Source organism: Anopheles nili, chromosome 3 (genome assembly GCF_943737925.1).
Source record: "Anopheles nili chromosome 3, idAnoNiliSN_F5_01, whole genome shotgun sequence".
Lineage (NCBI taxonomy): Eukaryota > Metazoa > Arthropoda > Insecta > Diptera > Culicidae > Anopheles > Anopheles nili.
Window position 1 is genome coordinate 57,288,507 of NC_071292.1, and position 17,635 is coordinate 57,306,141.

A 17,635-nucleotide genomic window follows, 5' to 3' on the forward strand; every position below is an offset into this window, starting at 1 on the left:
ATGCCGCGGAACAGTCGCCACTTTCTCGAGCGCCACCTGTCATGTACGGGGGGGGAGGTTTGAAAAATAACCGAGCAGCTGTATTAGGAGAAAGCCGTCGCTCCAAATCACCCTCGAAGTGTTCTGAAATTGCTTCGGAACGTAAATAAAAGGATGACGCCAACGGTACGGGATTACCCCATCCGTTGGTTCGGCTGTCGGTTGCAGTTGCAAGCGTTTTATTCGATCACGCCGCACGACGCAGCCACAAACAAAACTGGTTCGCACGAGTCCCCGCGTGATAAGGCCCATTCCATCCCAACGATAACCCTAATCATGGCCTCGAGCAATCGATTGGCGTCATCTTGAATCGCAAAACTCTATCAGTTTTGTTCAACATGCGGCCGTTGCAGGTCCCGACCTGGGTGCACATTTCGTACGAGGAGAAGAAGCTGATCGCCTACCTGGCCGGTGTCGGTACGACGGCTTGTAGCCTCTATCTCCTCACGATGGCGGGCCGATCGTTGAGTTTTTCCGATCAAAGCAGCCCGTGTCTGTCGGAGAACAGTGGTGAGTGAGCGTTGTCCTTGCTAGCAAGCCAAAGGAGAGTGTCCTATTTGTACCTGTTTGTTTCCCACATCCAGCGTACAACCTGGAAATCACGCTCGTGGTCATCCTGTCCGTGGTGTACCTTTTCATTGGTGGTGCGTTCTTTTGGGGCATCTGGCGCGAGAAGGCCAAGTATCTGTTGCCGTTCTTGTGCTTTCTGGTAGCGGCAACGGGTTTCCTTGGACATGCCCACATCGACTGGATGCTGTTCGAGGCCGGCACTGGTGAGCGACAGTTTGGTATCTTCGCTTTCATCTGGGCAACGAGTAAGTGTTTTGTGAATGATTTTCCTCATCGATCGTTCCACTAAAATGCACACGTTCTCTTCCAGTGGTTCTAACGTTTGCGAGCACGATCATCTTGCTTCTGTATCGCGAAATGAACTCGGGTAAACACACCAAGAAAGGCCTTTTTGAAGTGTTTTACAACGACGAAAAATACTGAGCATTTCCCCGCTGGTGGTGAATTGAAATCGCGTGTATATTTAAGGTGCAGCTGTAAGCTTTTAGTGTTACAAATAAAGTGTTATTCCATTTCGAACACACACACACGCTGGTGGATGGATTACAAATTGCTCGCTTCATCTCTGTGCAGTCGTGAAGCTTGCTGAGAATGGTGTCCGACTCGTCAGGTGCAGGTTGCGTCCTGAGGCGGTGCATAAACGTGCGCTCTATCTGCCAACACTAATTAAGCTCCGGTGGGCCTCACGACCAACCCTCGGGACGTTCCCAACGCGAGCAGCACAAGTGTGAGCAGACAGCGAGGGCAGTTTTCCTCACTCTTTCTATTTTATCTAATTACCAATAAACGAGCCCGCGGTGCGTGCGTGCTAATAACCGTTCTTGTGGTGTGCCTTTTTTTTACTATCACTAGTTTTTACCCCGATTTGACTGCCACCCCTTTTGCATGCGGTGAATGAGGGCTTCGCGGTCGCGATCGTCATTATCCAAAAGCGGTCATATTGTGGGCAACTTTTTGTGTGGTGCCTCCGAAGTGCGCACAAATGCACCCCACAAAGGCGCTTTACGCGAGCGAACGCAGGTGGTGCTCGGTTGCCTCGAAATTAAACATTTTTACGTGAATTACTTAACAAATCGTGCCGGACCGAGCAGCTTGTTTGGTTGCCAATTTCTGCATCGATCGCACCGGTCTGATAATGACCTCCACGGCTGGTACACGTGAGTAGGTGCGCACTTTTTTTTTTCCTTCCTTCATTTTACTGCCCTCAACCACGGTATCGTGGTGCGATCTCGACCCACCATCGTCCTGTCGTGAGGGGTCGGAAATTCTCCAACCCCATCTCGAGCAAGATCGATCGAGTTTTGTTGCGTTCTATCGGGGCCGTTGCGATCGATCGTTAAAATTGCGCTGACTGCGTTTGATTAACCTCACGACTCAGTGGCGTGAATGGATGAAAAATCTGCGTCTGCGATTGCTGAAATTGGCCGCGGCTGTCGAACCAAAGCGCACTGAAAACCCGGACCTACCGAAACGGGCTCGCTGCTGCCCTAAGACGACAATTTCCACCATCGCGTACTCGTGTGTCTGGTGGGTCGCTTGTCGTCGCAAACAAATCCATCCGCCCGAGAGGTCGTGTAGACTGACAAACCCCCACGTGCCTGCCTGTAAAGGCTCAAAGGCGGGCTGGAAATTTGAAAAATATTAAAGCAAAGCAAAAGACATAAACCGACCAGCACGGCGGAACTGAACCGACCTTGCATTCCGCGCCGGCAGCCACCAATTGGTGAAGGTATGCTGCCGATCGCGCTCGGTGCAGCACGCACCTCCAGCAGTCACTGGGGGATTCCGCTCCGACCAACCCTCTGGGTTCGCTTTCGTCCTTCCGATGGGGCCTGTTGTAACGGAGCGTTTGAACGAACTAATAAAACCGCTCGAACTGCTTCAACCGCCCTTAGCATTACGACGCGCGAACGATGGAGCTGCGTGGCGTGCTTTTGCGTTGCGTATTCTACCACCCAAAAGAAGGAGGGAAAAGACGTTGAAAATGCCTTTTGCGAGCATGACGATTGTTTGTGTTTCCCCCCATTTTTTTTTCCTCCACACCGCGATCAACCAACAGATGTGTGTTTTTCCAGTCGAACTCGATTAGCGGACAACTCAATTTCCACCACGAAAACCCCGAAACCCGGCCATTGGTTGGGCGCTCGTGTACCAAATTTAATTAAACATATTTTACAACATCCGCCTACCCGCCGTACGACATGGCTGACGATCATTCGCGCGTTGCACCATGCAACGCGTGTGGTAACTGCGCACACGCGGAGCTCGCGGGTATTATATGCGCGCCGCGATTCCCGAGCATAAAAAGGCTAAAAACAACAAACGCGAGAAAACTATTTCCACTTTACGTAAACGGGGCGCGCCTGCTCGATGGAAGGCTGCCGGAAAATGGGGCCTCCGGATCGCTCGATTTCGCTCGAGCAGACACGCGCACGGGGGCAGAAGATTCCGACGGTACGAATTAAATTAGGAAGCTTATGAAATTGGTGCCAATTCAGCGGGGGCAACCAAACCAATCACCGGCTCGAGATGGAATCAATCCCGCCGTTTGAATAGGGACGGTTTCCACACACACACCACACACGGAGTAGGGTCAATGCGCTCATTCATCCCTGCGTGCGAGGGCCATTTGTCATCTGTTTTCCTTCCACGGGCGAGTGAAAAGCCATTTCCATTCCAGCACCAATAGCGCCGGAGCCACAATTAGCTGTACCACCCTAATGAGCGTACGGTGGCGAAACGAGGCACTTACGAGCGATAGCAGAATCGTTCTTGAATAGGGTTTTCCTCGCTCAAAACCTCCACATGCCATTACGCCGCACGTCCATTGCAATGGCGTACATCTTATCGTGCTCCACATTGCCATCAACCACCACCACTGGTACATACGCGAACAATACGCGAACGAAATGGGTGACATTTCCAAATCGACTCGCGCGGATTTCTCGAATGGATTTCTCACGCCGACTTCTGCATTCTGGCGATCGTAGGAAGAGCGAATGGGACACAATGCCAAAGCGAGCCCTCGATGTAGGGCATGCGAGCGATGGCGTGTGGCAACGCGCGGTGACGCGGAGGAAAACGTGTCGCTGATTAGATTAATCTCAGCTCACGACATCACCTTAATTAGTGTAATCATGGGCTCCCGGCACGGGTGGCTACATGTGTCTGTTTTCTTGTTGTCGTTTTTTTTCTCTATTCCGTTCTGTTATTTATCGTTTCATTTCCCGCCATTCGCTTGGAGGGTGGTTTTTTATTACGGTTTTTTTTTCAGAAACTCCTGCACAGTGCACCTGCACTCGATCGGTCAGGGCAGGTGGTCCGGTTCTGCTTCTTTACTAGCGGCTTACCTATGCCGCTATCAACCCCTTGCGAGTGCCGGTACTTACCGGGCCCGTCTTAGATGATTGGTACGCCACGTGGAGTGACCAGGGTCACGAACGCAGTCACAGAAAATTTCGCCCTTTCACTGGGCTGCCACTGGTTTTCCATCGAGCGCGTTTCAAGATCGCCCGCACGATCCGAGAGCGGCTTTTGTGCGGTTCGTCGCTTGTGAAACGTCGTTAAAGTCGCGTCGTACACAAATTACTTTCGCCGCCACCGCTTTTGTGGGGACTTTAGCATTGTGATATCCGATCCGTCGTCGTCCGGCTGTTCACGGACCCCGTGGACCCCCGCGTTACATAAGGCTTTTTGGGGCCGGCCGGATGCGGGCCTCCGGTTTCTCACGAGCGCCAGATTGGACTACCGGCCGCGCGGACATTTGAGTCCACTTGAGGTGTGCATTGTTCGCCGTACCACACGTTCGCCAATTATGACCGTGACATGACACGGCCGATGCGGTGCTGCACACAACAGCAAGCAGTTTCGTCTCCACAGGTGGTTTTGGATGCGAAAAAACGGCGTCACAAAATGCTCACAATTTGACCATAAATCGCTTAGTTCACTTCCTTCTTGGGAGATAATAATAAAAGAGAAAAAAAACCCCGAGATGGAATTAAAGCCTGGCGTCTCATTGACGCAACGAGTTGGTTGAATGGCGTGAGCGGTAGCTATTTGGCGTAGGCAATTTCCAACCTTAAGTACTATCATCTCGGTGTTCTCGACGCCAAACGGACGTCGGGTGGGTTCGCAATCAAACGCAACAGTCGAGGTCACTAGAACTACCTGCAATTGGCGATTCCGCCGGTAGGTTTCCTTTCTCCCAGGTTTGGTCGTTTAAAAGACCACACCATTAATTTAAGCAGCCGTGATTAAAATGTGAACCAACCGAACAACTTCCCGGGGAACGTGCTGAGGCAAATGTGTATCCGTTTGTACAGAAAAAAAAACACAAAAACACCCGCCATAAAATCGATCCGCAACGCGATAGAGATCTTGATCAGCAGTGGTAGGTACAGACAAATGTTCGGTGTTCGAATCCACTTGGCTTTTGGTTGACACATTCCGGTGGTTAGGGCGAGCGATCGATCGCGCCCCTAATTGATTTGTCACGCATCGCGATCGATTGATATCGATTGACTTAATGGGCGGTCGTACATGCGTTCAGCCTGAAATAGGGTTAATTTGGGATGGTTTTCGGTGGGGTCGTGATGGGGCGCGATTGGAGTTCTTCAGTCGACGAGACCTCCAAAAGAACGATGAAGACATCTCTTGCAACGAGCGGGTATTTGATTAAATCGTGCTGCTTTGGTTGGTGGGACGTGTCAGTTTTATGGGCCATTTAAAACTTTGTATTCATTTTCACGACAACTGTCGAAATATCTGACCTTTGAGAGAAGTCCTCCCATCGAGTCAAACAACTACCAACTCGCACTGCCGAAGCGACGGCAAAAACCACGTTCAAAAGCTTAAATTCTTATTAGTGGGATTAAATTTTCGCAAACGAACACGGACACGCTTTCCCAGTTCCCGGTCGTTGGCAGCGAAATGTGGTCCGCTAAATGAAAACCCCACAAAACCCTCGTTTGATCTTGACAAAGTGATACACCATACAGCAGGAAAACGTGGGTTTAATGAGCCAACGTTGGTTATGACATCCCCGTCCCGGGGTCGACTTTCCGTCTCCGCTTGGCGTATAATTGGATATCGAACGGTCTCATCTGCAGACGCGTGTCCTGATTCCAGGGCGACCCCGCGAAAACCGAAGGGTTCGCCCGTGTGACAGCGTCGAGCCCGTTTGCCGGAAGGAGCAACTGTCAGACCCTCGTCTCATTACGCCACCGAGGGAAGGCAATTTGCGCCCAACGGACCTACCCTTTTGCCGTCGGCTTCGGATACCTATTCGGGATGCGGTAAATTGTGGTGCTGGCTCTAAAGGAGATACAGAACCACGCTTCACAGATTTTCACATAAAATCTCCAATTTTAAAATAGTCGTGCTTATGTAGAATTTGCGACCAACGCATAGTACAGTTAAACCCATTGTGGCGAGATATATGGCTCTAACGGCAGTCAAATCACGTCCATCAATCTAGACGCCCTTCCGGGAGTAGCTCTCGTTGGGTGTAAAAAGGCGATACACACTTTAAAAAAAGAGAGAAAAATCTCAAACAGCCGCAAGGGCCTAGACCTGAGCAGATTAATCATAATTGAAGTCTCACGTCTCGCGAACTGCGCACCCGGGTTAAGCCTGCGAGCACCCACCAGGAGATGTGACGAACGCCTTCCCAGACGTCCTACGCCCGTCGGCGCGTTCTTTGTCCACGGTCGAGGTCGAGGTGTGGTCCGCGAAGTGATCATAATCGCGTGAGATTCTACCTCCTTCTGGTGGGCTTCGAGCCCGTTTGTAAGTGGCTCACTATTCATCCGAATGGCGACCGAAATGTCAAGCGATCCGTTCGAAAATGTGTGTTATTCTTTCCATTCTCTGCCCTCGAGCAGCCACGATCACGAGGCGGAAGTGGCTCGGGAATAGGCTCACCGTGAGACGAAACAATCGGGCAGGTGCTCCATTGCGAAGGCACGCACAGTGAATGGAGATGACAAAAAAAACCCAACATAGTAGGCTATTCCGCTAGATGCAGGGCTATTTAGTGAGCGTAGTTTTACGGCTTCGTCCAATTGATTCGGGAGCGATTTTTTTTGTCTCTACTACCTCAATCATAGTAGGCTGTACAGCATGCTGGATGTCAGGGTTCTAGCGAATCACCAAACACACACGCGAAACAAAAAAAAACCTATCAAAAGTACACCACTCTGGTCAATGTCATGAGATTGCGAAATTCCATGCTCGCATGTCACCTCAAATGCTCCATCGAAGAACAAACGAGGTAAGCAATCGCTGGGCGTGGTTGTAAAATTAACTTTACGCTTGTTCTCGGTTAGTTCACGACTCCTGTACCGATCGCTACCCCGGGGGCGTCCGTCGTTGTTTCAAGTCAAGTGTAGGACGCCACACTGACTCATGTCGGTGTTGTGCAACGTCTAAGTTGTTTGAGCTGTTCAACACCGTGAGGGCCGCCGTATCGCTCCTTCGCTATCCTAATCCACCCCGCGAGAGAAAGAAACACTTACGAAAGAAATGAGGTGTCGCTGTTCAAGATAAGGACCCCCTTTCGAGGACGTGATCGGTGCAAGTCAGATATCGTCAGCAGGTCGTTTCATCATCCGTCATAATCCGCCCAAAACACAGGCACGTTCCCAGCAACCGATCGGGTCCGTCAGCATGCTCGATCGATGAAAAAGCCCAAACCTGCACGCACCGGCCTTGATCGTGGCGGAGTGACAACTTTTACCCCCAAAAATCTCCCACCCAAACTCGAGGCAATCCGATAAAAAGGAAGTCTATCGAGAAGCCTGCATCTGGAGCGCGTCGCTCGTAAACAACGCGCTCCGTAACGCGAATCTCGGAGAGCTCGCGAGAAGGGGTGAACTCGTTTCCAATGACTGATAATCATGCCACCGACAAGGCCACCGGCCGGTGACAGGTGCAGGATGCGTGGAGTTTGCCCGACCCCGGATAGAGGGCCAACACCATCGAACCGGTGGATGTGTTGGCCTCCGACAGGCTCCGACAGTTCGGGTTCGGGTTGGAGTTTCAACTTTCGAAATCCGACAAACGGCCAAAAACGGTCCCCGGTTCGCCAGCAAGGGGGTTGGTTCCGTGAATTCCGGTATCGCTGCATGCTGAGGCTTGTTGGTGTGATTGGACCCTGCTCAGAGGACGCATGCAATGTCAACGAGTTATGGCGTAGTGGGTAGCACGCCCCCTTTGAGAGTAGCTCCGTTGCAAGCGAAGGGGCTTGGGGATGTCCTGCAAATGGGCGGATGAAGGACCAGTCCTGCTCAACGTACGGTACCACACAGCTTGGTGGGGACCACTAAAAGCGACATTACGGTTCCGAACGAACGGGTGACGGCCCATGGTAACGCGGGAAATATGGAGCACCGTTTCGAGCACTGTTTAACTGTCTCGAACCGCCTGAGGTATGTTTCAGCGCGCGTCGAATCTTGCGTGGCGACCTTGAGCCCAACGAGAGGAGTGTTGAAATCGATCAAAGCATGCCTTAATTCGATGTAATCGATGGTAAAAGTTCGCCGTGGAAGCTGAAACAAAAGCGCACCCGATCGGACCGCGTCGGTAAGGGTATGGGCCAATTTTTTCTTCTTTTCCCGCTGAACGATTCCACCATGATACTTCCTTATCGAAACCCGTTTTTCTAGATCACTCGCCTCGATTACGTACCAGCAGCGGAATGTTCCACCGTAATGATTGGATGTGGAAGCCAAATTATCATACTCAACCTTCGCGCGAGGAACGCAAACTATTCGCGCGCGAAATTGGATCAGATGGATGATGATTTACTGAATCGCGGACGCTGCGGACACATTTATTTATGCACATTTTATTCGCATGCTCGCAAATTTATGCCCTGCCCAGGCAGACCCGCGAACAAGCGGCACAATTAGCAGCTGTTTCCACGAATGCACCCCCACACGCTTGGGGGGTGCTTAATTTATCGCATACACGAACGAACGCCAACCCCGGCGCATAGCTCGCATCCTTGACGCGCGCGGGACAGTACCGAGCGAAAACCGGTGCAAAAATTCCGACGGCACGAAACGTTAATTATGCCACCCGCACGCAGCAGCCACATTTGTTCGCTGGTGTCAGTTCACAAGGGAAGCGTTCGCTTTCGTGCGATTCGAATGGTCCACCCGCAGCATTTGAGCTGCGTGTAATTATAATACGCGTTCGCGTGGCCACAAGGCTGCAAGGATTCGATAATACCAGGGCAGGACATGGCGATCGCAGAAAGGCTGCGATCCGTAAATCACTTCAAACCGTACCGTGGGGTCCTTTTTTCGATTTGCCCGTGACCTGACCCGGCCGTGACGTTGGAGGACGAGTGGGAAAGCAGTCGACGCGGACAGCGCATTGTCTGTTTACTTTCGCAGGGTTCATAAAGGATCAATTTTGATTAATTGCCACACCGATCGGATCGAATCGAACGGCTCGAGCGTGGTAACGTGTCCTTACGCGTGGTAATGAGTCGGTTTTACTTTTATTATTCACGAATCGCCCGAGGGCAGCCATCGCCGAAGAGTAACGCATTTCATGGCCTGGAAATGAGTCATTTCGCTAGCCGAAGATAAAGTGCCCCTAAAAACATAATTAAACATGATTAAGGTATTGCAGAAAGTGTATGTGTACCTGGGTGTGTGTTTTTGTTCTATTTTGCCCTTCTGCAAAAAGCCTCCTATTTCGGGTGTCCTTGACGTTTTTAAAGTCCTTTCTAAGACGGTACCATTGGAAGCGTTTGACCGACATACACAGGAGTTTGCAGATTTGCTGGCTCTCTCTCTCTCTCTCTCTCTCGCCACCCACCAACAGGAGTGCCGGGGAATCAATCATAATGACCACCCATCGTGAATCACACCATGCCGTAGTTATCGCGACCCAGAACCTAACCGCACCCACTCCAAACGTGCACAAAACATGACCGGTACAAATAAGCGCCTAACGCCATCAGGGCGGGCGTGCATTTTTCTCCGTCTGGAGGTTAGGTGGGTTGAATTTGCAGCTGGCAAAAGAACCGATCCGATGTGATGACGTAGCCAGGCACAAGCTACAATGTTGCGGCGTACGTTTCCCGTTGTGAGTGCTGTGCCCCGGCGAAGGTTAACAGCCCTCGACGGTGTGCGGAAGGTCAGCTGAATAATCGATATTTTGCCCGCTGGACGACGTCAGTTCCCAGGCGGTTTCGCACTCCCACCTAGAGCCGTTGGGTCGGGAATCTGACCAACTCGGTAGGCCGTTTATCAGGCAGCACCGATCGACACATGCGATACGGGGCGAGGCTTGTTCTGGCGCGAAATTAATAAAACCTCACAATTGGAGCACTTGGCGCGGAAGGAATTCCATTCACAAATCATACGCGTGAAGGCGTGAGTGCGCGCGCATGCTGATCCAGCCGACGTAGCGCAAATCTAAATCGTAGTTAAATCGTAAAATTAATTTCCAATCGATCAGCGATCGATCGCACCGTCGCCGTGTTTTAACGATCTGCAAGGAGTGGTGCGCTTGCATTGGGTCGTTTTGTTTTGTTGTTGTCTCCATCGATGTTGTTTATCAACTTCTACCACTGGAAGGATGTGGGCTGGCGTATATCCGATTCGATCGCGCACTCGATCGTGTGATTGAACACTGCATTTATGCGCACGCGGCTGGTGCGCTTTCGGTGTAGTGGGCTGAACGATGGACGAGGCGAATGAAAAAAAAAATGGTGCACTAAAATAAGTGCTCCTTGGCGGAGGTCATCGGACCACTTATCGCGCCCGCCACCGAATGCAGCGAGATCAGGGCCCGAGTTTGAGTGTCGTTGAGTGACGGAGGCTTAATCTGCGTCCGAAGGATAAGCAATTAGGGTTTGCACCGAACCAGTGGGTCTGTTGTGAGCTGGAAATGGTGGCATAAGACTGGCTTTGGCATACGCATAAACCGTCTGAGAGATATGCGGGGCGAAATCCGGTGATAGAACGCATATTTAACCACCATGGGTGCAATGTTAATGAAGACGTTTGATACATTAGAAGCAGGCTTATGAGGCTTTTTGCATTTATATGAGGGTTTGAGATATGAAAAAAATCAATTCAAACGATACACAAACTAGTTTATTAACACAAAACGGTGCAACAGAGACTATAAATATACTATTTGATTACGATCCAACGGCTCAAATGTAACGACAGTCCCTTAATTATTTTTTAAAACTCAGAAAATAAACTTCGCTTTAAACGATCTTTGTTCCAAATTGCTGGCATTCCTCCACCAAAGGGTTAGTTCACCTCAAAACCTATCCTATCATTGTAAACGCCACACGTACTGTTCCTGCCACAACTTCTAGATGGACAGCTCTCTCTCTCTCTCTCTGTCTCGTCGTCGTTGACCGCAACTACGATTGACCCAGCTGTCAACCCCAGCATCACTCCCGCGATAAGGGTGGATAGGATTGGAAGTGGTGCGAGATTACGTCCGTACCGGGCCGTGGCGTTCCGTCGGAGGTTACGGGAGTCACGATCACTGAAGCCGTTTTCACCGAAACGCACCGTCTTGAGGCCAACATCCACCGTGCTGCATGAGCCGCTCGACCATCTGGAGTGACCATTTTCTAGGGCACATAGGGGTGAGTTGTCCATTTATGCGCCAAACGAATCGCCCCAAGGAATATAACACTTTATGCTGCCGAATGAGGGGTGCCTTTTCGCTTCATTTCTGCAGCAGTGCATTCGCTGGTGGATGCGGGTGGAGCTGTTAAAAAGAGAGCAATAATCGAAAGACGCAAAAACGGCTCCCCGAAGGTCACGGTGGAAACCCTGAAGGTCGCCATCACTCGTAACCGGGGTGACAAGAAAGCGTTCGGGTGCATTTATGCGATATTATGTGCCGAACTCGAGCCCCAGATGGAATGGAACGGATCGGAAGGTCACTGGCTGGGGGCATAGATGAAATGCTAAGCCACCCGATATGACGGACGGGCGAGCAACATTCGATCGTGCCAATCGCACGCATGGGGTGGCTTTGTAGTGCCGCAGAAGGAAAATGAATTCAAAAATATTGAAAGAACAACAAAAAATCACACACGAGCCCCTGAAATTCCATACCCGGCGGTCGAATAGCCGCTCCAATCTGGCCGATAATAAATGATTATCCGTTTTTAATGCATTGCGATGTCGAATAGTGGCAATAATTTTGTCACAACGCTTGTAAAACAATCGGCAACATTGGGATTGCCTGAAAAACCTGCTAAAAGCGTCCAGCCAAATTCGTGCCACAACCAGTTGAGTTATGTGATCGTATAATGTTCGGATCTCAGCGTAGTTCGCCGACATCGGAGCGAGTTTACTGTCAGTTTATCAGTTTATCTTCCATCTAAATGAAATACAAATGTTTATGCAAAAATGTGAACGAATGCAGATAGCACAACATAAAGTTTCCAAACCTAACGATAAGTACGATTGAAATGCTATAGAATCTGGAAAATGGAAAACAAAATGCCATGGACGGAAAAAATGACTCACAAAACCATAATATTTCACCAGACCTGGAACGGTAGAATCATATTTCGAAAATCAAGATCATCCTTTTCACTTTCAGGCATTTGTTGAACTTAATTGCTAATTTCTCATATCTTTTTCTGTAGCATGGAGAATCTTTTTTCACTTTGAAAAAAGTACAAATAAAACGAAAAACGTAGGTTATATTACACCTAATGTCTGTATGTATAATATCCTACATGGTAATTATAACATATTCCTAATCTTTGCTTACATGTTATTTCTAACATATTCCTCATGTTTATTACATTGTTGAAAATAGACTCGACTGGTCACCGCTCCTCATTAGACGATCGTTAAACAAATAATATCCGCGGAATGCGAATCAGCGTACCAGTTGTGGTTTCAGATCATTCCGTTTCCTTATCCATACCTTCTCGCACAGTTTATCAGTTTATTCTGCAGCTAAATAGAATAGAAAAATATACCAGACAATATGATCTAAAGTAGAAAACAAAGCATAAAATCTCGTAGTCTCACGATATATCACAACTGTGAACGAAATGCTACAAACAAATGCTTATTTTATTTTACACTTCTTTTATACACACGCACACACAATCCATTAAAGTTTTATTGTAGATTTTTTATTCCTTCTCGCTTGCTTCCAATGCCAACATCCGGCTCGATCAATAAACCTCTTACAGCCCGGCACTGCCCGTTCGTGTATGCTAATGGGCACTTTTAATTACATCCCCAGTGGGGCTGCCGTTTTCCTTCATTTCGATTCCATCAATTTCCTTATTGGGCGTTATTAATTATTGCCCTGATCCTGGGTCGATCCGGCGTGGGCTGATCTGATATCGTCCCAGCCAACGGCGACATAGAATCGTTTAGCGATACCAGATCGAGATGATTGATTCCGCGTGGCAGGTGACGTTCTGGCGCAGGGCTTTGATCAGGATAAAGCGCCGGGATCCGGGAGCTTGCCCGATTTGCGGATAATCCTAGCTCCCGAGACGTCGCGTCTAATAATGACATCCGTTGTGTGCCTAAAAATAATCCACAATCGATGGTGATGGAGCCCAGAGAACAAAGCCGAAAAATCCTCACATTCCACCGTCTGTCCAACTGTCCTCGAGAGGTGCGCCCATCAGGTTCGGTGACATGCGCTCTAAATACGTCCACCAAAAGGGGGCCACACCAGGCTGCGGGCGGATACGCCATCGGTGGCGGATTCCCTTCACCGGACGGCCGGAGGCTCCAACACCAGCAGGACCAGCATAATTAGTACCGTGCCGAACCGCGAAAAGCACCGTGACGGCGTGGAAGAAGACGAAAAAGACACCCGAATCCATTTTATTCGCGCACTTCACGGTTTGCCCGCCGGCCACGAGGGAGGGCCCACGGTGCGTTCTGATATTCTCGTTCCGTACAACTGGCTGGGCGATCGACAGCGGGCCTTGAGATCGCCGAAACACACGAAGAAGACGGAAAGCAAGAACAAGAAGCATCAACCTCGAAAGCGAAAGCGAAGCCGAGCACAAATGGCGAATTTGGAAGCGAAACAATTCAACCGGCCCCGTGCGCTATGCCAGAGATGAAGTGGTGACCGCGCCAAGGCCGGATCGCGCTATTGACCGGCAAGGTGTGTGTAGGGTGTGTTCCACCCCCCGGGGGGGGGGCCTGCGTAGGGGTGGAAGTTAAAAGTAATGAATTAGACTATCGAAACCATTGCCCATGGTGGTCGCGTTGCCCAATGGATCCTGGGCGTTGCTTGATGGGAACGGTGAGACAATCTGGGCCTTATTATCGGCATAGAGAAATGAGATCGCTATATTTTGCTACCCATTTATGGTAGAGGAATTGAAATTGAAATCGACCGATCAATCGACGAGTTGATGAAATACATCCCTCGTAGGAGAAATTTCAAAAGAGATCGTTATGCTATCCACTCAGAGCGCTTCACATACAATGTTGAAAACTAAAATCATTTGAGCATTGAGCTGAGCTGTTGTTTGGCATTAAACTCAGCCCCTATGAATGCAGCTGAATGATATTTTAAATGGATATTTGTTCTGAAATAAGTGGCATTGTGAGGAAAAAAAAAACTACCGGTGGCCTACCTCACGGGGGAACCGATCCACGACGAATCGATTCGCCGCTACAAGCCTTTCGATCGGAATAGATGATATCTTCCGGGGCGCTGGACGTTCACCAACAAACAAACAAACAAAAAAAAATACATCCACCTTCGGTAAGTCAATGAACGGGATGGCGAAAGGAACGATCGTACCTCAAAAATCCACCACCATAAACCGCCGACCGGACGGGGATTTGCGCAAGCACTGGGTCCGATCATGATTTATTAGAATTTAATTCCGTTCCATGTTCATGGGTTGGGTTCAGCCCCGACATTAAATGATATTCGATTCTTTCGATTCTACCCCCAGCTCGTGCCAGCGGCTTTCGTTCACGGTTGTCCCATTAAGCCAAACCACATAAAACCAACCCCAATTCCGAGCGGAACTACAATTCCGCTTAATGGGGACAGGGTGGTCCAGGCCGTTTTTCGTTGTGCTCCACGATTGCAAGCGGTCCAGCCACTGGAATTCGCTCGCCAGCCCCAGATTGCTCCCATTTCGGAACGGCGAGTGCCCGACTGCGAGGGTGCACATTACCATCAGGGAAACCGTAAAATCGTTCCCCTCCAGGATATGACTAATTAAGGTCACCCGCCAGGCCAGGCCCCTTCGAACCGGATTTCAACCACCGCTCGACTGGCGCTTGTTCTGGAGTTCGAGCGAACAAGCGATCATACACCTTCACGGCCACGGGTCCTCCGTTGGTCCTCCTAGCGCGTGAGAGTCCCTCGCAAACAAAGGGCCCGCTAGCCGGCATCGCGCGTGGTCCGTCACGATCGGTCGATTCCGGTCACATGCCGCCGTTTCAGTTGACGCGCGATTATGTAAATAGAAGCCACACTTGCATTCTGGCTTGCCACACGGCTCGCGATTACGTGGCATTCCGAGCCGGCATCCTGGACAGCGGTCATATTTCATCGCCGGGGCGTGGGGTGGTCCGAAAAAGTTTCGTTCCCATTCCGGGTCGACCGTTGATTCGAACCCGATAAGACATGTGTCGGCTTGACACTTTCGAAACGTGCCGGCCTATCGGTCGGAACCGATCTCTTCGAACCATGCACCGGTCTCGCGTGAACATATGTTTGTGGAAACAAATCACCGCCGGAGTCAACCGTTGGACCGTGGGGTCAGCAGTTTGGGTTGGACAAAGCGAACCAGCGCCCGAAATGGACCGCTTCCGATGGGCGGGAGAAGGAGAACCGAAGTGTGTCACCGTATGGGCGGAGTGCTTAATTTTTGGGTGTATTTTTCGTGCGCCTTATGATTTATGCACTTATCGAGCGGTGGGAAACGAATGGCGCACTGTAATTAACCCTGTCAGCCCGACGATAAGCGTGCCGGTCGCGTTATGTATCGCGGGGCAGCAAAAACACAGCCGTATGGGAGCAATTTCGGCAACGGCTTACGTCATGCCGCGAAATTCCACAACCGTTGCTGAATTGAATTCGGTAGAACTCCTCCGCCAGCCACAAAGACGTGTGGATGCAAATGTGATGCATTGTGGGATCTCTTTAGGGTTTTGTTTTATTTTGCCACCTATGCTCACGCCAGTCGTTTCGAAAGTTGACTCGTTTCTGTTCGACGAACCAAAAACCGCTTTTTTTTGCGATGGTTTAAATTGTGCTGAATTTAAACTGCCACTCACCGACGATGTGGGGCTTCCAGTGCGGTTGCACCGCCACAGAGAAATGGCTCCCACAAGGACTGATAACCAAAAACATTCTGAGCCGTTTTCGACGCGCAATTTCATCATCGTCATCTTCCAGCGCACGAAACGCACCGCAGCGTCATGCACCTGAGGGGTCCTCAGACGCGAAAAGAGACACGGACGAAGAGAACGCAGCGAAGCGGGAGAGTGAAAAACGGAAAACGGTGCCTCGTCGAGTGAGCAAGTGAGTGCGCGAACGAGATGCAACGAATCGTCCGCAAAAAAAAAATGGAAACGGCACAAAAAAACCGGGCCCCGCTAGAGCAACGGTGGGCATAAAAAAGATCACTTTCGATCTCGTTCACCGCACGGTGGGAGCAACACATACACACGCTCTCAAACCGGCCCCGCGGAAAAGTCTCACAGCTCACGATCAGCTGCTACTACGGGAGAGCGAGCGAACGGTACAAACGCGCGTTGGTGGTGGGGTCGACGATCGTGACCGATCGCGAACCCCCCACGGGTGCGAGTGAACGGCTTTTGCCGGAGCTTTTCAAAGCGCACTCAAAGCTCGCACTCAATCTCGGTACCCCTTCCAACGGGAGATTTGAGCCGACAACCGGGCGCTCAGTGGCACGAATCCGGCCGTGAGGAAAAAGCTTACCATGAGTTACCCGCACGATCGATTTGAAATCGATGCTCTCGATCCTACAATGAAATGAATATACAACAGCTTTTTTACGGGATTTTAATAGATTTTTCACATACAAAATAGTTCAACTTTGAAGCACTTGACTCCTCGCTGAAAGATCTCATTGACATCAAAGAACTTCAATGACGCGAAGTTCAACAAGCGACGAACCCTGATGCGAAGCTCACCACACCTACTTGAGTGCGTTCGAAAGATCCTGCCCAAAATGCGCTCAACTCAATCGATCATTTATTTTTTTTTCGGTCTCACCAGCCTCCCCCTCTACTTCCCTGTGACCCCAGCATTCTCTCTACCCCAGGGCTCGTCCACCAGCCCCGGTCGGGTGCGAGAGAAAGAAATTGAAAGATTACCGTTCCTTCAATACGCGCCACTCGGCTCGATCAGCTTTCATTACCCAGCGAACCGTCGGCGCGCGCGCACGCACTGAGAGCCACAGCCCTCTCTCCAACCACCCATCGGACCCACCCCGACTACCGCAGCCCCCCTGCCCCCGCGAGGGCGGCCCGAAAAGCGAAAGCCCCCGAGCCATCGAGCCCGCGATCGTCCGTGCGCGAACACTAGCGAAGGTGACTAGCGAGCGTTCGCGAATAATTTTGCGCAGTTCCACTTGATCCGTCCGCCCGAGCAGTGGTGTGTGCCGTCTACCGACCCCACCCCAAACCGCCCTGGCCGTGGTGGCCAGTTTTCGTCAGGAGTTTTCGCGTGTTTTCCAGCGAATAGTTTGTTTTTTTTTCTCTCTCTCTCGCTCGATCGCACCACCGCGGAGTGGTAGTGTCCGCTGGCTAAAGTGCTCGTCAAGTGCGCCGAAATTGAACGCGCGCGCGCGCGTGCCCCCTTGCGCAGTGACATCCAGAGGTGCCGTGCGATTTCGTGTCGTAGCGAGGGATAAACGGGTGAAAACGCCATAGGAGCGAGGAAAAACAAAACACCTCAGTGACGAATAGATTTTTCCGTGGCCGTTACAAGCGAAGCGAGTGAAGCGTTCGGTTTCGTTCAGTTTTTTTCCCCACTCCACTCCGGTACA

General features: G+C 50.6%; 1 protein-coding gene across 1 annotated transcript; it reads left to right on the forward strand.

The window, feature by feature from the left end:
* Positions 1-377: 377 nt before the first annotated feature.
* Positions 378-1,372, forward strand: LOC128726340 (uncharacterized). The gene is made up of 3 exons (XM_053820144.1): positions 378-549; positions 624-854; positions 920-1,372. The coding sequence occupies exons 1-3, from the start codon at positions 378-380 to the stop codon at positions 1,030-1,032; spliced, it is 516 nt and encodes a 171-aa protein (XP_053676119.1). The 3' UTR covers positions 1,033-1,372.
* Positions 1,373-17,635: the final 16,263 nt, after the last annotated feature.

Bases quoted from the DNA above. Each gene is read 5' to 3' on its own strand.
- LOC128726340 (XM_053820144.1), top strand. From the start codon at position 378: ATGCGGCCGTTGCAGGTCCCGACCTGGGTGCACATTTCGTACGAGGAG. The intron at 550-623 runs GTGAGTGAGCGT...TCCCACATCCAG, and splicing joins GTGTCTGTCGGAGAACAGTG to CGTACAACCTGGAAATCACG. The intron at 855-919 runs GTAAGTGTTTTG...GTTCTCTTCCAG, and splicing joins CGCTTTCATCTGGGCAACGA to TGGTTCTAACGTTTGCGAGC.